This window comes from Carassius auratus, chromosome 2 (assembly GCF_003368295.1).
Source record: "Carassius auratus strain Wakin chromosome 2, ASM336829v1, whole genome shotgun sequence".
NCBI lineage: Eukaryota > Metazoa > Chordata > Actinopteri > Cypriniformes > Cyprinidae > Carassius > Carassius auratus.
In genome coordinates, this window is record NC_039244.1 from 10,969,126 (window position 1) to 10,991,376 (window position 22,251).

The following is a 22,251-nucleotide window of genomic DNA, read 5'->3' on the forward strand; positions in this document are numbered from 1 at the left end:
ATGACAGCGAATAACTTTATATCTGAGGTGTTTAAAGACTCCATTTGTCCATTAATTATTTCTAGAGAAACACAAAAATGTATAAAAGGCTCCATTACTTTGTATCTTACGTTATGGTCCCATAGAAGCAGTTTTTGTAAAAAATAGGCTAACAATTTCGCCATAACCTGCGACTCTCGCAGACAATCTTTTACTGTCTATGAGGCAATCGGAGGGACGTGGAGGCATAAATCAAGGGAGATAATTAATCAAAATACTTAACAAAATTTGCCCATGTTCACGCTCGCCTTCTCTGCAAGATTCGGTGGGAGATTCAGATTTCTCTTGGCACAGCGATTAGAAGACTTACAATTGTCAGACAGGTTGCTCATCTGACATCTACGTCATCAAGCTCAGTTTGAGTCTGCGCAGTACGCTGGACCCCCAGGAAATGCCTGCTTCTAATTGACTTCACAGCGCGAGTGCTTGACGTTTCCGGATGGAAATGCAGGTCAAGAGAATGTTTGCAGCTATTAAACACTTTAATATGATTCTGTAACTCATACAAAATTATGCTTTGCTGTCAGAACACTGGTAATGTAGCATACGCTTCATTTTATCTGTTCTTTATACTGCTTTTTGTAATGTTTTAAATAAATTATTGTGAATATCGTATATTTATCTGCCTGTTACATTTTGTAAATGATCAAAAATGGTTATGCTTAAGATTAAAGGGTGGAGTAGAGAGCTTACAATGATCCTTTTTATACAATAGTATATTAACTAAGATCACAGTCATTGTCAATAAATCTATATTGCGTTTTTATTTTTGTGAAGTGGCTTATTATCGTGTATAAGGGTTGAGTTAGGGGCTCAAAGATATCTATATAATTGTAAAATATATTAGATACAAATATTTATAATATAAATGGTATTCATATAGATTTGTATATCCTGTAACTGAAAGGTATATCAGAAATCTTGCATACAGCAAATACATGGTAAATTTACAAATTGCAATTTGTACATAATTTTTCAAGATCTGCAAGTGATATGTTACACATTTACAACTGATAAATAGTTAACACTGTAGATTAGGGGATGCAGAAAGTCTTATAAATGACTTGTATACATATACAAATAATTTGTAACAGGTAAGAAAGAACTACAAATGAAATGCAACACATTTACAAGTGATGAATAGTTTACACTTTAAATTAGGGGATGCAGAAAGCTTTGTAAATTATTTATTAATGTATTTGCACAAAATCTATAACGTGTTGAACACTTTGTAGTGTGTACTGCAGTGTAAATTCTGACTGACTGTAAATTCTGCAGTGTAAATTCTCTGACACACATGGAGTCTTTAACTCTGTGCACCTGATGTGAGATTCAGTGGAAGGTAAATCTGGTCCAGAGATTCACTTTATCACTAGATCCCACACACTCCACAGAGAACAAATCTGTGCTGATGAGTGAGAGGATTTAACACAAGCAACTGGGATCACCTGACTAAGGCATTTATAAATGTTTGTCCACTACAAAAAATTATTACTCTTATTAAAAATAGTGCTTTAGCATACCTGCATGTTTGTGCTTTTGAACACAGACCAGCTTAAAACCTCATCAATAAATCATATACTGATCATTTACTAATGGTTTGTTCATCATTTGTTCATGACTAACAATTGCTTATTGAGATAATTAATCAAAACAATTTTGACATAAATACTTCAATGATTAATAATTGATAAATAATGTATCAACCAGTTACTTATAAACCATCTACTAATGATCTGTTTGTTTTATTTTAAGATTTCATTTTTTTTAAAGATAACTTACTACACTTTTATAAATCGTTAGCATACCACTTATTAATATGAATGTAAATGATACTCATTTATGAACGTAAATTCATGTTTTGTAAAAGATTTGTTCATCACTAACTAATAACTTATAAGTGACTTATAACAGAATTAATAAAATATTACTGTAATGTTAACTTATCACTCATTAATAATTTATGAATCTGTGGTAATGTTTTGTAAATGATTACCGTATTTTTCGGACTATAAGTTGCACCTGAGTACAAGTCACATCAGTCCAAAAATATGTCATGAAGAAGAAAAAAACATGTATAAGTTGCGCTGGACTATAAGTCGCATTTATTTAGACCCAAGAACCAAGAGAAAACTTTACCATCTACAGCCGTCAGAGGGTGCTCTACGCTCTTAATTTCTCTCGGTTCATGTCAAATTAATTTTGATAAATAAGTCGCACCTGACTATAAGTCGCAGGACCAGCCTACTATGAAAAAAAGTGTGACTTATAGTCCGGAAAATAGGGTAGTTCATCATTAACTAAAAATGTATAAATTACTTATAACTGAATGTTATAATAAAGTGTTAACCTCTAAGGTATATTTTATATTCACATTTGATATTTTTTTATATATAAAGGTGGCGGTGGCTGTGGTGGTGTAACGAGAAGCTCAAGCCTAAGTAAGCCAATCAGAATCACATGTAAACATACACTCACCTAAAGGATTATTAGAAACACCATACTAATACTGTTTTTGACCCCTTTTGCCTTGAGAACTGCCTTAATTCTACGTGGCATTGATTCAACAAGGAGCTGAAAGCATTTTTTAGAAATGTTGGCCCATATTGATAGGATAGCATCTTGCAGTTGATGGAGATTTGTGGGATGCACACCCAGGGCACGAAGCTCCCGTTCCACCACATCCCAAAGATGCTCTATTGGGTTGCGATCTGGTGACTGTGGGGGCCATTTTAGTTCAGTGAATTCATTGTCATGTTCAAGAAACCAATTTGAAATGATTCGAGCTTTGTAACATGGTGCATTATCCTGCTTGAAGTAGCCATCAGAGGATGGGTACATGGTGGTCATAAAGGGATGGACATGGTCAGAAACAATGCTCAGGTAGGTCGTGGCATTTAAACGATGCCCAATTGGCACTAAGGGGCCTAAAGTGTGCCAAGAAAACCTCCCCCACACCATTTCACCACCACCAGCAGCCTGCAAGTGGTAACAAGGCATGATGGATCCATGTTCTCATTCGGTTTACGCCAAATTCTGACTCAACCATCTGAAAGTCTAAACAGAAATCGAGACTCATCAGACCAGGCTACATTTTTCCAGTCTTCAAATGTCAAATTTTGGTGAGCTCATGCAAATTGTAGCCTCTTTTTCCTATTTGTAGTGGAGATGAGTGGTACCTGGTGGGGTCTTCTGCTGTTGTAGCCCATCTGCCTCAAGGTTGTGCGTGTTGTGGCTTCACAAATGCTTTGCTGCATACCTCGTTTGTAACGAGTGGCTATTTCAGTCAAAGTTGTTCTTCTATCAGCTTGAATCAGTCGGCCCACTCTCCTCTGACCTCTAGTATCAACAAGGCATTTTGGCCCACAGGACTGCCGCATACTGGATGTTTTTCTCTTTTCACACCATTCTTTGTAAACCCTAGAAATGGTTGTGCGTGAAAATCCCAGTAACTGAGCAAATTGTGAAATACTCAGACCTGCCCGTCTGGCACCAACAACCATGCCATGCTCAAAATTGCTTAAATCACCTTTCTTTACCATTCTGACATTCAGTTTGGAGTTCAGGAGATTGTCTTGACCAGGACCACACCCCTAAATGCATTGAAGCAACTGCCATGTGATTGGTTGATTAGATAATTGCATTAATAAGAAATTGAACAGGTGTACCTAATAATCCTTTAGGTGAGTGTAGGTCACACTTTTTATCTAGGTGCGAGCTCAGGCGCATACTGTGACGTTGGCTGCCTAAACACCCGTTTGTCTCAGTTTACATATAAACATGCAAACGAAGGTTTTCAAAATCTCCACTCTGGCAGGAGGTTTTAGAAAGAAACTGTTTCAGAGGCAAAATCTCCGCTTGCGTGTAAACGAAGGGCGCAAACGAAGGGAAATGTCTCCTTTTTTCAAAATAACCTGTACGTGTAAACGGGGCCTAAAATATCTTGAACTGAGTTCCGAAAATTAATGTCGGTCTTACAGGTTTGGAAAGACATGAGGTGAGTCATTAATGACAAAATTTGAATATTTGGGTAAACTAACACTTTAAGTTTGTTAGCCTTTTTGCTATGATGCTTGCTATGCTTATACAACAATAATTCGGTTTTAACTCAACAAACACGAGATCTAAATTCACCATAATATTTTGCTTAGCAACAAAACTGTTACAAGTTCAGTTATTATTTATTTCCATCAGTTAGGTTAAGGTTAGGCCCTGTAATTAGCCAATAGAATTTTCCAATCTGTTTAATTATAATTTAAATAGGACTACTTTTAAAATTGTATTTCAGAAACCAACATCTCAGACATTGTGTCAAAACATTATGGAGTTTAAAATCAAACAATGGCTTTCTGTTACAGAACAGGGAATTGGTTTCATACCTGTCCACTGTAGAGGACATCAGGACTTAAATCATGTTTATCAGACATTTTGGGAGACACAACAAGTGAATATGGAAATAAATTATTCATTAATATTCCTATGAAATATTAAATATTATGATTAAAATGTTGCCAATTATTACTCCAATTATTACTCTTTTTTTTCATTAAATGTTGCTCCAAGAACAAATTAATATGCAAATGAGATACAGAGTAGATACATTGCATTGAATGGGAATATTAATTTATGGACTTTTTACCCATATTGCACGAAGTAAAATGGTGTATCAATTCATTCCATTATATCTTTCATAAAATAGTTGAGAACCATCTTTATACAAATTTTGGTAAAAAAGTAAATAAAAATCCATCCTGAAACCCATAAAGTTATTGGTAATAGAAAAAAAAAATCCCATTGTTTTTGCTTATACATATGATTTCATGTTTTTTTTTTTTTTGTTCTGAAAAAAGCACAAATATCAGGGCATGACAAAACTTCTCCAGGCCCCAAAAATACCCTTAGACTCCAGAGGGTTAACAATTGAGTCCTAGTGTCCACTACAGAGGAAAAAACATTACTATTTTTCACAAAAGGTTTTATTTATTTATTTGACCATTTATTTCCTATGTACTAAACAATGTGTTGACATGAAGAAAACAAACTCAAAAAGCTTTTTTTCTGGATTCTCTTAAGTGTGTTTTTCAGATGTTCTAATGAAGGATTTGTGCAATTGAGAAATATGATTTTCTCTTTCACTCATGTTTTTATAATAAAATATAACTGTGCAGAATTTTGTGGAGGGGGTTTTTAGGGGGGGAGGGGGTCGCTCGAAGGGGGTTTTGCTCAGGGTGTAATTCAGGGTGTCTTGTCTACCTCAGTGTCTATGGTGGTTACAGCCCTGGTATATAATATGTGTGTGTGGTTATTGCCTGAAAGTTGCAAGAGAAATGCAATTAAATTCCTCCATAAATTCTCACTTGACACTTGACATGATATGAATAGCACAGCTATCCCAGAAGAGGGTGCATACATTCAACCAAGTTTTTATCTCTATAGTGGTTATTCTTTTGCCGTTCAATCCTCAGAATGTAATCCTGAAAGACTCACAGACATGGTTTTGAGAATAATTTTTTATTTTTATTTATTTTTTTATTTTTATCTCAACCCCTGTGGTATAATAAAACAGAAACTTGATCACATTGTAACTTCATGCGTGTGAACAGTTTGATCATCATAGATTTGAATTTGATATTAAGATATGAAAACTGCTGCATAACATGAACATTGTGTTTTCCTCATGCTGGTAACTTTCCTCATGCTGGTAACTGGTAACTAATCAGGAGAAGTAGAGTGATTCAGAAATGTAGATTCTTATTTGGGGGAAACATGCAAGATAAAGCTCAAATGGCTTGAATTTATTGTGTATTTCTTTTAGGAACTCGACTAACAAATACAAATTTACATTGTGCATGCCTTGACCAGATCTGTGAAGAAAAAATTGAACAAATCAATACATTGTAAGCGGACACTATTTTGTAAGTCAAAAGACATGGCTATAAATCTTAACATCTATAACAAAATCCATTTGTTTTGACTTAGAATTCATCAGATATTATAGGAAATCATAGACACATTGTATACCTGGTTTACCCTGGCCAGTCGTGTAGGTCTTTTCAATCATGTCGATGTACTTTTGTGTCAGGAATTCCTTTAAAGGTTGAGTAGTCTCCTGAAGGCATTTAGTGGAATCAGAGAAAAGGAGGTTTCTTTCACCCTCTGACTTGAACAGCTTGTCTGAATTGGCCTGAAAAAAAGGGAAGAGGATTCAAAACGAAGACAAATGACTATGCAGACAAAATGCAGAAACATATTGAAGTTAAGAATCTGGCCTGGTGAACTGGACCAGAGAGTTACTTAGATATTACCATCCTGCGCTATCAACATTGTAACAGATCAAATGCCTAATGTGTGAAAGAAAAACTTGAAGATGACAGAAAAATCTACACAGAACTGCAATGAACTCACTTGAGCCTCCTTCAGAACCTTCACCACGTCTTTGCGTGCATCTTCTCGGGTGATCACAGCGTGAGCTGGCACTTTGGCAAGATTACATCTACCAAATTCAGTGTGTTTTACTGTTGTGTCTGGTAATTCCGGACAGATCAGTTCATAATCTTCTGACTTCAGACCCTTAGCCCACTCTGGTCCTTTACCTAATCAGATATAGATAAAGAGAACGAGCCATATCAGAATAAGAAATATATTTTTCTGTATATAAAAAATAATATATATTAAAAAATGTGACACTAATTAACACAATGTGTTATTAATTAACACAAACCACACTAACCATCAGTGTAATCCCCAACAATAGTGTGCTTGATAAAAGCAACTTCACCAGTTTTTTCTGCAAGACACCTACAAGAGAAGTGAGATCATATTGTGCTTTAAATTATGGAGTGGAGTCAGCATTTTAAAAAGCACATTTTCCTTTCAGTTACACTGTGTGGGATACAATCCAGTACCTGAAAGCCCCATCATAGCCATAATATATTTCTTTAGAAGAGGCTTCACATTTGCCTTCATCTCCCACTGCCTTCCCATTGCCTTTACACAGTTCACACATGTTTGACTGAAGATCAGCACCAGGAGCGCAGCCTTTACTGAAGAATTTGTCTGAGAAATGAAGAGAAAATGTGCTATTTTATGTGATTACAACAACTAGTTACAACAACTGTGTGATCGTCCATAGAAAAAAATCATTAAACAACTGAGTGCATTTTTAGCAATACTCACATAGGGTACAGTCAGGTGTTTGGCCGCATATGGCTGAATCTGGGACTTTCCAACCAGCATTGCGGTTCAGGCCAGTGTGGCATGACTTTCTCCCTTTTAGGGTTTTCCAGGTTACACCTGAGTCCTTACGCACCACGGCCACGACATAGTAACTTGAAGCCTCTGTGCGCATCACAGAAATTAACTTTAAACATCCGTTCACACAAAAAAACTATAACTATAAAGATAAGAATAATGATAACAGTATTAGCACCCACACCAATGAATGATAATGTTCTATTTATTGTAAGCATGCACTGCAGTTTTGTTGTCTAACACTTTAAATGCTATTTTTATAGTTCATCAACTGAAAACACAAAATGTTTTGAAAGTGATTCCAATTATATCTTTACTATGTGTTATTATTGTCATGGTTGTGGTGTGGACTCTGTTATTTATCTCAAACAGGTTTGAAAAAAGGTGAGTAAATGGTGACAGAAGTTTTATTCTAGGATGAACTACCCCTTTAAGAGGGCCGGAGCTACCTATAATGCCTCGGACTTCAAGGCCATAACCGTCCACCAGTCAAGACAGCCAACAAAATACTAGCCTCTCTGTACATTGGATATAGTTGATTTGTCAATCACCTGCAATTAATCCAATTAATGCCTTAATTAACTTCCTTCTGGTGCTGCGAATCAAAAAGCTATCTGTACTTCTTTGGCACGCAAAGAAGTGCCATTACGAATTTAAAACGAGCGGCATTGATCCGACACTTTGAATTTGCGTGTATAAAGAATGACATCGCAGCAGGAGCTGACTAGCAAAATAGCTACTAAAGTAATTCAAAGTAAAAAAGCAAACATAATGCAAATTTTTTTAATGTTTCAATAAAGGACCTCAGATGTGAGATCTTCTAAATTCTGCTGATGATTACATTACTGTTCTAACCACTGATAAAAGCACTTATGTTCATTTACTTAAGTGGTATTCAGGAACTGTGAATAAGTTACAGAAAAAATTACTTCAAAATAATAATAACAATAATATCATGGCTATAATAACATCCTCAACAAACAAAAAAAGGGAATACCTTAGATAGAATTTGATTAATATGTATAACAATTACCGGTCAAACGTATGGACACATTACTATTTTGAATGTTTTTGAAAAAAGTCTCTTATGTTCATCAAGCCTGAATTTATTTGATTAAAAAAAATGTAATATTCAGCAAGGATGTGTTAAATTAATAAAAAAGTTGTAAAAAAAAAAAAATATTTAAAAAAAATTATTCATCAAAAAACCTTGAAAAAAGTATCACAGATTATAAAATAAATATTAAGCAGCACAACTGTTTCTAACATTGATATTAAATCAGCATATTATAATGATTTCTGAAGGATCATGTGACACTGGAATAATGAAAATTCAGCTTTGCATTACAGAAATAGATTATATTTTAAAGTTTAGTAAGTTAGAAAACCATTATTTTGTAATAATATTTAACAATATTACAGTTTTCTTTCTATATTTTGATCAAATAAATCCAGACCTGATGAGCATAAGAGACTGCTTTCAAAAACATTAAAAATAGTATGTGTCCAAACTTTTGATTTGTATATATATAAATATATATATAATTTTTTTATACATTTATAAATAAAAAAAGATTAGTGATCATATTTGTTTTAAGTGATTTTATTGGGGGTGGGGGGACCACAACATGAATTTTGTCTAGGCCCTCCAAATGTCTAGAACCGGCCCTGAAGACAGGATTAGCAGAACAATTTTCATACAAAACAATTACAGACCAGTGCTTCACAAAAGTGAAAGTATGTAGTACTTACCTCCACCATCATTACAGCTTTCTGGAAGAAAAGAGTAAATAGAATTTTAGGTTTCATCAACAATGTAAATTTTGACAAACAGGCAGCTTATGAACTGTTTTATGAAATATGAGATAGTGTTCATTCTTACGTTGATCACTCTGCTCAACCATAACTGGAACTAGGCCACACTCTCCAGCAATATACACCTGGCCACCATCAACTGCAAGGGCATCTGCTTCTTTGCGCTTTTGAAGTCAAGAAGAAAACAATTTATATTAACCTACAGGTGGACAGCGTATAAAAATAATTAACATCAGCGTGTCCATGTGACCCAAACATACCATGATTTTCTGGATGCACTCTTCCACAGATGATGCCCTTCGGCACTCCATATGAGGAATCTGTAAACTGTCACACTTCTGTTGCTCTGCATGGCCAACGGTACACCATTCAATTTTACCATCTTGAGGTGGAGCTGGTGGGTTCCCAGCTGATAAGAAATTATACATACAATATGCAATCATGTTTTTAATCAAGGAAATGTAAAAAAACAATATACTCAAGGCACCAAATGGCCTCTGACACCTAAATATCACTTAAAATGTGGCTTCTGCAAACACATGATTCTAGAGAATTTCTTACATTTTAGTGGATGTATTCAGTCAGTACATACCGTTCGTACAAAAAAGGCTAAAAATTATACATATATTTTTAGTAACAAATAAATGCTAAATAATTAAAATAGATGTTGTTTCATGCATGTTTATTTGTTATTTAATTGTCCTAATACATTTTAGGGACCCTGTATATATTCAAATACATTCTTAGCATAATTGTGTGTCACCTCTAAGGGCACGCATGGCCTCATAATAATCTTCTCTCAGGTAAAGGAAGGAGTCCATGATCTTGGGAAGCTCCATCAGATCAGTTATAGAGTCTGAGAACATCAGGTCCTTTCCGCCAAAAGCAGCAGAAGAGAAAAGATCTGAATCCTGTTGAGCACAACAGTTGTATATTCAAATTTGGCTTTCAACGTCTTCTGAATGTATTGTATTATATGGTTAAATATCTAGATTTGGTATTACTTTTGAATAGGGACTAATTTTTTGCTAATAAACACTGCACATGGATTCAGCTACTCAGCGGAGTCAGTCATCATTACGACCTTTAAATAAAGTGTGACCCTATAGATGTAGATCAATACTACTCCCTTTCTTAAAACAATGACAGGGTCTTTCTTCAGTAATAATGTAGTAAAGTGAAATTAAACATTCATAATGCAACATTCACTGGACTGGCATACCGGAATCTGTTTAAGGACTTTATAAATCTGCTCTGAATCAGCATCCTTGCGGCTGATCACAGCATGGCGAGGCTCTTTGAGGAGGTAGCAGTCCTTGTACTCCTCAACGCTTTTCCTGCTGCCATCCATGCACAACAGCTGATAGCTCTGCATCTCGCTCGCTTAAGAATTCAGATTAGACAAGAAGCTTGTAAATCAGCAGCCATGAAATCATAACCTCCTGCCACAACTCTTATTTTAGATTTTGGTAAAAGATATTACTCACGTGGGATTTCATCATAACACATAAAGGCAACTTGTCCATGACCACTTTTCAAGCACCTGGAGAGAATGCATGAGTTATATTTTTGTTCATATGTAGAGAAGACAATAGAATGTGAGAGTGTGTTAGTGTGAGTCGTACTGGAAGGCTCCTCCATCACCAGAGTACTTTTCCCTGTCTGAACAGCTGCAGTCACCCTGGCAAGCTTGACACAGGTTTGGGTACAGTGCTTTCGATATTCCAGGAATGCAACTGCTTGAAAAGAATTGTGACACAGCTGGAGAACATGAAAAAAAGAAAAAAAAAAAACTGTTACTGTGATGTGAAATCTATATTGTTAGTGTTTTTGTATCTCGCTTATCAGACGGTTGCTCATTAAAAATAAAATAAATAATACAGTAATATTCATATTTTAGTTGTCTGATGTAATTTCTACTGCAGCTGATATCAGAGATCCAAGATGGTGCCAGGTGCACTTATATAAAATGAGAATGTGGTGTGAAATATGAAAGTAGTCAAAGTCCCTTATAGGATATAATATCTAAAGTCTTTTAAGGAATGCTGCTTTCAGTTACACGAATGAGTGGATAGTCACTATAGATAAAAAAATCTACAAGAATAACAAAGTGCAGTAAAAAGGTCCACATGGTTATGACAATAAAAATTGAACAAATATAATGACAAATACCAGTTTACAACATTAAGAATTATAACGGACTGTTTTAGATAAAATTACTATGCAGCCTACACTGGAAGCCTTGTACACTGAAGTAAAAAATGGTTGGGTCTGATTTTATTTTAAAAATATGATGGACGCAGAGTTGCCATGGATGACGGTTAATATTAGGAAATACAAGACCACTGAATACTGATATTTCAGATTCCTGTGTAATAATAATTCACACAATAATGATCTAGCCACACTAACCCTTTTCAAGAGGCATGTCATCAGGACCATCCCAGAGAATCTTATTTTGTGCAACCAGTCTTCCAATGGGAATATTCCAGCCTCCAGGGCTTTGATAACAACTGTGGCATGAAGTCTTTCCTTTGAGATCATTGATGCTGAAGTCTGTGTCTCTCTTGACCAAAGCCACAGCATAAGAACATACTTGAGAAGAAGTGGAGAAGAAAGAAAGTGAAGAGAATCAATAACACATCTTTCAGAAACCACTGATAAATGTAAAGATATTTAGAGACAATTGAATAATGTGCCGAATGATGATGCTTCTTCCAATATATTATTAAGAGAAATAAATATATCCATAAATATTTACCAGCTTTACTATTCTCTGCAATGATAGGACGGAGTTCATAATTTTTGAGTCCAGCTAGATAAACATGTTCTGCATCTACAGTTATAGCATCTGCATCACCAGTCTGTGAATCATAGATAATTTAATTAAAATCTTATTAATTAAACAAAACACCCATGGGTGAGTGAGGTAAAATAATAAGCATGTTTTATTACCTTGATGCTTGTCATGCACTCAGTTACAGAAGATTTAAGATGACACTCGAGCTCTGTTGATTTGGTGGCAAGGTGTTCGCATTTTTTCAGTTCATTCTGTGACTTCACACACCATTTGACTTTTTGAGCACTTTCTGAGGGCAGTGCCACAACTGCAAAGAAAACAACAGTAATAGTTAATTATCCAGTTGTGCACAATGAATAAATAATTAAGAACTGAAGAAGAAAATGTCAAAAATATCAAACATGGCAATTACCAAGGCACGCCAGCAACGAGATGATCAGGATGTTCATATTAGGCCTTCACCAGGGATTTTTGGCAGGGAGAGACAGCAGAGACGAGGCTTTTTATAGGAGCTCTGGAAGCACTAGTGGGTTGGGTCAGACAAACACAAGACTAGAACATCATCATCAGCGTTTGCTCATGATTTCTCAATATTTGCTTGTGCAGGCTATGTGCCAGTGTACATTTAGCAGTAGACATTTTATATCATGGAAATTCCCTTGTGAAGGTAATGTTAAATTCAAACATTTATTTAAAAAAACATTAGCTATCTTTTTTGTACAAATTAATAGTACAGTACAATACAATTATACTGTACATGCACCTAGAAAATTGGGTAACACTTTAAATGAGGGAACACCATTCTCTGTTAGCTAGTTGCTTATTAGCAGGCATATTGCTAGCATATTGGTTGTTTATTAGTACTTATAAAGCACATATTCTAGATCTCTTAACCCAAACCCTTAACTAAACAGAACTACTACAACAACTAACTTACTTACTATCAATGAGCAGCAAATTGGGAGTTTATTTAGAGTTTATAGTGAATATGTGTTCTCTGATCTAAAGTGTTTTACATTAGTGGATTACATTAAAAGCAAGTGACAACTTGCTTTAACCTGACATTTATGAAAAATACTACAGTTCAACTAAAGTTTAACTTTTTAGTTAAAATATACAATCATTATACAGTTGACACTTTAATGTCAGTAAGTACTTGAATTGTAGTTTATGCAACTTATAGTTAAGATCAAATCTGTGTGGTAATTGGCCATGATTACTTCTGCTGTGTGTATCAACATTATAGTGTGTTTCCAGTTACCGTGAGCTAAACACAGTCTGCATTCAAATTCTTTACATTCTCCTTAACATGATTGACTCATTTTGTAGAGGATGGCTGCATTTGGAAAGACATTTGTTCAGAGAAAACAGTGTTGTCTCTGTTCCAAGACCATTGTGTTTGTGTGGCAATCAATGGACTGGTCCATATTTGTACATTGTAAATATTACTCAATGCAAGAGTGTAAAGTACAAACTGATGGAGGCTCAGCAGAGTAACCAAAAAGCCTTTTTTGGGGGTATGTCAGAAGTATAATGACGTCCAGATTAAACATTGCAGGTACCAGTATCTGCTACTAAATCACAAAAATCACACCAGTGTTTGACTGGTGTTGCACAACTCTGGAATGTCCAAAGATGGGAAAGGGGGGGCTGCACCAAAACCAATCTAGGTTTAAACAAGTTATTTCGAGTGGAGTTAATTTGTGGCAAAATTCAAATGAATGGGTATGTTTTGGAAAGGCACATACTTCTCAATAAAAGATCTAACAGCTTTATGTTTTTTTCTGCATGTTGATTGCACCACTTGACTTTGGTTGACACTGTTTTTAACAAGCAGTGACGGTGTTTTGATATATTATCATCATTTAAATTCATTCAAATTACATTTTTATTAAATCTTCTTATTTAAAATCTTCTTATCAAGAATTTACTTATTTTAATGGCTTTTTTCTGTGACCCACTTAAAGTATCAATCCATTTTCAACAAACTTTGACTTTAGAAGGGCCAACCATCCATCTCATGAACTCTGACCTCGGACACTCTGTTATCTGGATGAGATAACAGACAGGCTTCAAGCAGACGCTTCATGATACATTGTCCAGGGATACTGGACCACTGCATGAAGAGATCATACGTCATACATTTAGGAAACTGGGGTTGTAGAAGTTAAACAGAAATATTTCTGGAATCCTCTGACATCGATATTAAATTTTCTGCAGGAAAACATACTAATTCTTCAACAGTTACAAGAGTGGAATACGGGATTATTGGAACATTTTAGTTCATGCAGGTTGGTTTCTGAGAATGAACAGAGGTGACTGAAGTCCAGCTTCCTTATGCAACCACTTCAATAGAATGCACTTCACTTTTTAGGATCTGAGCATGCAGTTATTACTGCAGTGGAACTAATATCACACACAGAGTGATCTGTGCTGACCGATTAATAAGTGTGAAACTGTCAAATCTCTCTTTGATTATACATTCCTGAGTATTAGTAGAGCTGAGATGTGTCCCATGTCCTAATTACTGTGGTTGACTGACCTGACTATTTGACTAGATGCAGCTACTTAACGTGGCCCTGGTTGCAAAAGTTTAAAGGTTATAGGCCTATGTAAGCATTAAAGACTGTAGATAGACATTTTATCAATTAAAAAAACCGTTTAATAAATAGGTGGTTGATTCATTTAAGATTTCAGATTTGATGCATAATTTACTGTAGAGCTTTGCATTATTTTATTTGCTGAGCACTGGAACATTCGATGTTTATTCAATGCAAGAAAGGAGAACTGGTATGTTTGATTTTAAGGTTTGGTTAGCTCAGGGTTAATTTCTGGTTCATAACTGCAAACCCAATGGTATTATAAAGAAATTTAAAGGCCAAAACCTTTCATGAGTCTCTGATTTTGTCTATGTGAAAACAATAAATAAAAAAATAATCCTTCAGTTAAAATGTTATAAAAATACCACTTACAATACCTCTATATATATGATGCTATGCTGTTGCCTTCTTGACATGATTTAAGAAAACATTGTGAGTGGGGTTGGCTGGAGATGGTAAAAACTGTTATTTGTTGTGAGGATGGGTTTGGGACGAACTCAGATGCAGACAGGATGTACTGAACACAAGATTTATTATACAAAAAGGGGAAAAACAAAACCCACGAGGGGGAAAACAAGGGCTAGGGTGAACACTAAAAGAATTCTACAGAACACAATAAACAAGGTAAACAAAGACTCTGAACACTAAATACTAACAAACACTCACTGCAAGACAAAGACTTCTTCGAGGGGTTTCTAGGACAAGGTATCTCAGGAGAATGACACGTAGGAACACATAAGTAGAACAATGAACCGACGAAAGACAGAGCACACTAGGAGATCTAAATAGGGGAACAATTAAGACACGACAGGTGGCACAGATACGGCAATCACAACAAGACTAGGATAACAAGGGGGGCGGGGCAAGGGAATGAGACAACACAAGCACATGGCCCAAAGACAAGGCCATGTGCTTGTACACAAAACACGGGTCTGTCATGATCCTGCCTCAAGACTAGAGAAAAGTCGGGACATGAAGGCAGAATCATGACAGAACCCCTCCCTTAAGGAGCGGCTTCCAGACGCTCCCCAAGGGAACATCAAACGCGGGACAAGACTGACTGGGACAGAGACAAAAACCAACAAGACATGACAAATAATAACAAAGGCAAACATGAATAGACAATGACGGGGTTAGGGTGACAAATCAAAAAAAACAAACAGGGAAGGGGAGGGGGCGGGACCACAAAGTTCATGGGGGACAGACCAGGGTGGGTGGGTGGGGTAGGAATCTTAGGAGGACAGGACGAAGGCTGACGACGGGGGGTACGGGCAGGTCTGGGTGGTGAGGGACGGGGAGGGGTCTCGGGACAATTGACAGGGGACATGACAGGAGCAGACACGGGACGCGGGGGGACAACATCTACTGGACACGGGGGGACAACATCTACTGGACACGGGGGGACGACATCTACTGGACACGGGGGGACGACATCTACGGGACACGGGGAGACGACATCTACGGGACACGGGGAGACGACATCTACGGGACACGGGGAGACGACATCTACGGGACACGGGGAGACGACATCTACGGGACACGGGGAGGCAACGACAGGACACTCGGGATTTCTGGGGACAGGGTCCGGGGACAAGACAGGACTGACGGGGACTTCTAAAATCTGAACAAGACGGGACAAATAATCAGAAAAAGACTTTACAGCTATTACAATGGGCATCTCCTTGCGAGATGAGACCGATTGTAGTAAAGCCTTGGCTGCAGAGTCGGCCGCGGCTCTCTCCTCCGCCCTCGTGACTGCTGACTTAGTGACAGTTCTCATCCTTGCCGGCCCGGGCACGCCAGCGCTCACCGCTGCTGGCTCGGGCACAGTCACCGCTGCTGGCTCGGGCACGCTCTCCGCTGCTGGCTCGGGCACGCTCTCCGCTGCTGGCTCGGGCACGCCAGCGCTCACCGCTGCTGGCTCGGGCACGCTCACCGCTGCTGGCTCGGGCACGCTCACCGCTGCTGGCTCGGGCACGCTCACCGCTGCTGGCTCGGGCACGCTCACCGCTGCTGGCTCGGGCACGCTCACCGCTGCTGGCTCGGGCACGCTCACCGCTGCTGGCTCGGGCACGCTCACCGCTGCTGGCTCGGGCACGCTCACCGCTGCTGGCTCGGGCACGCTCACCGCTGCTGGCTCGGGCACGCTCACCGCTGCTGGCTCGGGCACGCCAGCTCTCTCCGCTGCTGGCTCGGGCACGCCAGCTCTCTCCGCTGCTGGCTCGGGCACGCCAGCTCTCTCCGCTGCTGGCCCGGGCACGCCAGCTCTCTCCGCTGCTGGCCCGGGCACGCCAGCTCTCTCCGCTGCTGGCCCGGGCACGCCAGCTCTCTCCGCTGCTGGCTCGGGCACGCCAGCTCTCTCCGCTGCTGGCTCGGGCAGGCCAGCTCTCTCTGCTGCTGGCTCGGGAGGAGACAGGGTCACAGGACCGGCAGGCCCCTTCTTCCTCCTCTTCCTCCTCGGGCGCGGTGCAGAGGCTACAGCTGGGTCAGAGGCGGGTTGGGGGAGTTTGGTCTCGGGCAGGGCAGCCTCGGACGCCGAAGACTCTGAAGCTGACTCCCATGAAAGCCGTCTCCCTCGCTTCATGGGGAGACTGCTGGCTGAGGAGGGCACCTCAGGACTCTGGGAGGGGCTTGCCTGACCCCCCAGGGTTGCCACGGCCAGGACACGACCCTCCGGGATCGCCGGCAGCTGGGTAGGTGGGGACCTCTGGGGGGTACCCTGCGGCGCCTCCTGGGAGAACTTCTCCCACAGCCGGGCATAATTGTAGAGAACCCACTCGTTCTCAGGCGAGGATGGCAGGGCAACCCTCTTCTTCTCGGCGGGGGACGACATCCAACACTGTTGGCGGAACTCCAATTGGGATTGAGGAGTGGGGGACATCCTGTCTGCTGAGTTCCTATGTGGTCGGTTCATTCTGTTGTGAGGATGGGTTTGGGACGAACTCAGATGCAGACAGGATGTACTGAACACAAGATTTATTATACAAAAAGGGGAAAAACAAAACCCACGAGGGGGAAAACAAGGGCTAGGGTGAACACTAAAAGAATTCTACAGAACACAATAAACAAGGTAAACAAAGACTCTGAACACTAAATACTAACAAACACTCACTGCAAGACAAAGACTTCTTCGAGGGGTTTCTAGGACAAGGTATCTCAGGAGAATGACACGTAGGAACACATAAGTAGAACAATGAACCGACGAAAGACAGAGCACACTAGGAGATCTAAATAGGGGAACAATTAAGACACGACAGGTGGCACAGATACGGCAATCACAACAAGACTAGGATAACAAGGGGGGCGGGGCAAGGGAATGAGACAACACAAGCACATGGCCCAAAGACAAGGCCATGTGCTTGTACACAAAACACGGGTCTGTCATGATCCTGCCTCAAGACTAGAGAAAAGTCGGGACATGAAGGCAGAATCATGACATTATTATTAATAGTTAATATTAATGGCACAAACAATCATAATCATATTAATTATTTTTTATTAAAAATAGAAATTTCCTATAGATACTAACATAACTAATATTTTGATTCTTCTAACACTAAACATAAAACACGTAAAACTCAAGTTTAGTGTTTAACACACACACACACACATATTTATAGTTATTAATAAACAATTGACAAATGCAGCAATGATTTATTTGTATTTGGAATTTCTTTCACATTCACTCATTAATGAGAAGTTGATGATCAGATAAAATCTGGTTTAGTTCTAAAATATTAGGATATGACTGTTGTAAAATAAAAATGATTTCTTAGTGTAAAGATTTTGAGTGCATTGTGATGGTTAATATGGAATTTGCCTATTTTTTTACTTCAATTTGCACCTAGTTGCACTATCAAAAATAATTTTTGGAGTCAACTTACAAAACTTTGTTACTGCCTTACTTGATAATACATTTCTTAATGAAGTAACTTCCTCTTGAAGTAGAATCTAGCTTTAAAAAGCCAAGTCAAAATAATGGATTTTCGTAGTTGACTCAAGTATTATTTACTTACTAATGTTGTGTTGTGAAAAGTGAAATCATGTCAACTTGAAAAATATTTGTTAATTAAACTTAATGAGATCAGTTAATCAAACTTACACATATATGTTAGCCCGCTATTTTTTTTAGTTAAGATTACATTTTTTTAATTTATTTTTTTGCATCTGTTAACTTAATGATTGAGACATTTTTTTCATCAACATTTTAATTAATTCTTACTTACAAGCAATTTGCTGTCAGAGATTGAAACTGATAAACTGAAAATGTATAGAGTCATCAAATATAAACAGACATCTGAGGTCTCAAACAGACACTAAAGTGTTTTGTAAAGACTAAAATTTTGGCAAGGGACTGCGCAGTAAATATTTTAATTCTATAGAGACTGTGTCTGTTCCCCGAACTAGAAAATACAAAAAACGTCCAAACCAAGTTAAGGTTAACAATTTAATTGAGGTTCAACAAATAAAAAACAAATGCAATATGGATAAACAAATGATAAAGATTGGCTTATTGAATATCAGATCCATTTCTACGAAAACACTTTTTGTAAATAATATGATAACTGATCATAATATAGATGTGCTCTGTTTGACAGAAACTTGGCTAAAACCTGATGATTACATTATTTTAAATGAGTCCACCCCCCAAGATTATGGTTATAAACATGAGCCGCGTCTAAAAGGCAAAGGGGGAGGAGTTGCTTCAATTTATAACAACGTTTTCAGGATTTCTCAGAGGGCAGACTTCAAGTATAACTCGTTTGAAGTAATGGTGCTTCATATAACATTATCCAGAGAAACCAATGTTAATGATAAATCCCCTGTTATGTTTGTACTGGCTACTGTATACAGGCCACCAGGGCACCATACAGACTTTATTAAAGAGTTTGGTGATTTTACATCCGAGTTAGTTCTGGCTGCAGATAAAGTTTTAATAGTTGGTGATTTTAATATCCATGTCGATAATGAAAAAGATGCATTGGGATCGGCATTTATAGACATTCTGAACTCTATTGGTGTTAGACAACATGTTTCAGGACCTACTCATTGTCGAAATCATACTCTAGATTTAATACTGTCACATGGAATTGATGTTGATAGTGTTGAAATTATTCAGCCAAGTGATGATATCTCAGATCATTATTTAGTTCTGTGTAAACTTCATATAGCCAAAATTGTAAATTCTACTTCTTGTTTCAAGTATCGAAGAACCATCACTTCTACCACAAAAGACTGCTTTTTAAGTTATCTTCCTGATGTATCCAAATTCCTTAGCATATCCAAAACCTCAGAACAACTTGATGATGTAACAGAAACTATGGACTCTCTCTTTTCTAGCACTTTAAATACAGTTGCTCCTTTACGCTTAAGGAAGGTTAAGGAAAACAGTTTGACACCATGGTATAATGAGCATACTCGCACCCTAAAGAGAGCAGCCCGAAAAATGGAGCGCAGCTGGAGGAAAACAAAACTAGAGGTATTTCGTATTGCTTGGCCGGAAAGTAGCATATCCTATAGAAAAGCATTAAAAACTGCTAGATCTGATTACTTTTCTTCTCTTTTAGAAGAAAACAAACATAACCCCAGGTATTTATTCAATACAGTGGCTAAATTAACGAAAAATAAAGCCTCAACAAGTGTTGACATTTCCCAACACCACAACAGTAATGACTTTATGAACTACTTTACTTCTAAAATCGATACTATTAGAGATAAAATTGCAACCATTCAGCCGTCAGCTACAGTATCACATCAGACAGTGCACTATAGACCCCCTGAGGAACAGTTCCACTCATTCTCTACTATAGGAGAGGAAGAATTGTATAAACTTGTTAAATCATCTAAACCAACAACATGTATGTTAGACCCTATACCATCTAAGCTCCTAAAAGAGGTGCTTCCAGAAGTCATAGGTCCTCTTCTGACTATTATTAATTCCTCATTGTCATTAGGATATGTCCCCAAAACCTTCAAACTGGCTGTTATTAAGCCTCTCATAAAAAAACCACAACTTGACCCCAGGGAACTTGTTAATTATAGACCAATCTCGAATCTCCCTTTTCTGTCCAAGATATTAGAAAAGGTGGTATCCTCACAATTATATTCCTTCTTAGAGAAAAATGGTATATGTGAGGATTTCCAGTCAGGATTTAGACCGTATCATAGTACTGAGACTGCTCTCCTTAGAGTTACAAATGATCTGCTCTTATCATCTGATCGTGGGTGTATCTCTGTATTAGTTTTATTGGATCTTAGTGCTGCGTTTGACACAATTGACCACAACATTCTTTTGCATAGACTTGAACACTTTGTTGGCATCAGTGGAAGTGCATTAGCATGGTTTAAATCATACTTATATGACCGCCATCAGTTCGTAGCAGTGAATGAAGATGTATCATATCGATCACAAGTGCAGTATGGAGTACCTCAAGGCTAAGTACTAGGGCCGCTACTCTTCACGCTTTATATGTTACCCTTGGGAGATATCATCAGGAAACATGGTGTTAGCTTTCACTGTTATGCTGATGATGCTCAGCTCTATATTTCCTCGCAGCCCGGTGAAACACACCAATTTGAAAAACTAATGGAATGCATAGTTGATATAAAAAATTGGATGACGAGTAATTTCTTACTGCTAAATTCAGAAAAAAACAGAGGTGTTAATAATAGGGCCTAAAAACTCTGCTTGTAATAACCTAGAACACTGTCTAAGACTTGATGGTTGCTCTGTCAATTCTTCGTCATCAGTTAGGAACCTAGGTGTGCTACTTGATCGCAATCTTTCCTTAGAAAGCCACGTTTCTAGCATTTGTAAAACTGCATTTTTCCATCTCAAAAATATGTCTAAATTACGGCCTATGCTCACAATGTCAAATGCAGAAATGTTAATCCATGCATTTATGACTTCAAGGTTAGACTACTGTAATGCTTTATTGGGTGGTTGTTCTGCACGCTTGGTAAACAAACTACAGCTAGTCCAAAATGCAGCAGCAAGAGTTCTTACTAGAACCAGGAAGTATGACCATATTAGCCCGGTCCTGTCCACACTGCACTGGCTCCCTATCAAACATCGTACAGATTTTAAAATATTGCTTATTACTTATAAAGCCCTGAATGGTTTAGCACCTCAGTATTTGAATGAGCTCCTTTTACATTATACTCCTCTACGTCCGCTACGTTCTCAAAACTCAGGCAATGTGATAATACCTAGAATATCAAAATCAACTGCGGGCGGCAGATCCTTTTCCTATTTGGCGCCTAAACTCTGGAATAACCTACCTAACATTGTCCGGGAGGCAGACACACTCTTGCAGTTTAAATCTAGATTAAAGACCCATCTCTTTAACCTGGCATACACATAACATACTAATATGCTTTTAATATCCAAATCCGTTAAAGGATTTTTAGGCTGCATTAATTAGGTAAACCGATCCAGTCTGTATCCAGATCAGAGGGTCACTAAAGTCACCCGGATCCAGTACGTATCCAGACCAGATGGTGGATCAGCACCTAGAAAGGACCTCTACATCACTGAAAGACAGCGGAGACCAGGACAACTAGAGCCCCAGATACAGATCCCCTGTAAAGACCTTGTCTTAGAGGACCACCAGGACAAGACCACAGGAAACAGATGATTCTTCTGCACAATCTGACTTTGCTGCAGCCTGGAATTGAACTACTGGTTTCGTCTGGTCAGAGGAGAACTGGCCCCCCAACTGAGCCTGGTTTCTCCCAAGGTTTTTT

At 38.2% G+C, this 22,251-nt stretch overlaps 1 protein-coding gene across 1 annotated transcript; it reads right to left on the reverse strand.

The window, feature by feature from the left end:
• Positions 1 to 5,534: 5,534 nt before the first annotated feature.
• On the reverse strand, positions 5,535 to 12,463 carry tfa (transferrin-a). Its single transcript, XM_026283020.1, has 17 exons — positions 12,318 to 12,463; positions 12,061 to 12,212; positions 11,867 to 11,969; positions 11,518 to 11,700; positions 10,731 to 10,866; positions 10,593 to 10,648; positions 10,328 to 10,488; positions 9,869 to 10,016; positions 9,366 to 9,514; positions 9,173 to 9,269; positions 9,043 to 9,063; positions 7,216 to 7,377; positions 6,945 to 7,095; positions 6,770 to 6,837; positions 6,445 to 6,632; positions 6,061 to 6,223; positions 5,535 to 5,903 (listed from the first exon to the last, which is right to left on the reverse strand). Exons 1-17 carry the CDS (start codon positions 12,352 to 12,354, stop codon positions 5,878 to 5,880), a joined length of 2,001 nt encoding a protein of 666 aa, XP_026138805.1. The 5' UTR covers positions 12,355 to 12,463; the 3' UTR covers positions 5,535 to 5,877.
• Positions 12,464 to 22,251: the final 9,788 nt, after the last annotated feature.

Bases quoted from the DNA above. Each gene is read 5' to 3' on its own strand.
- tfa (XM_026283020.1), bottom strand. From the start codon at position 12,354: ATGAACATCCTGATCATCTCGTTGCTGGCGTGCCTTG. The intron at 10,017-10,327 runs GTATGCCAGTCC...TGTGCTCAACAG, and splicing joins AAGTCCTTAAACAGATTCCG to GATTCAGATCTTTTCTCTTC. The intron at 6,633-6,769 runs GTTAGTGTGGTT...ATATCTGATTAG, and splicing joins TGTTGGGGATTACACTGATG to GTAAAGGACCAGAGTGGGCT.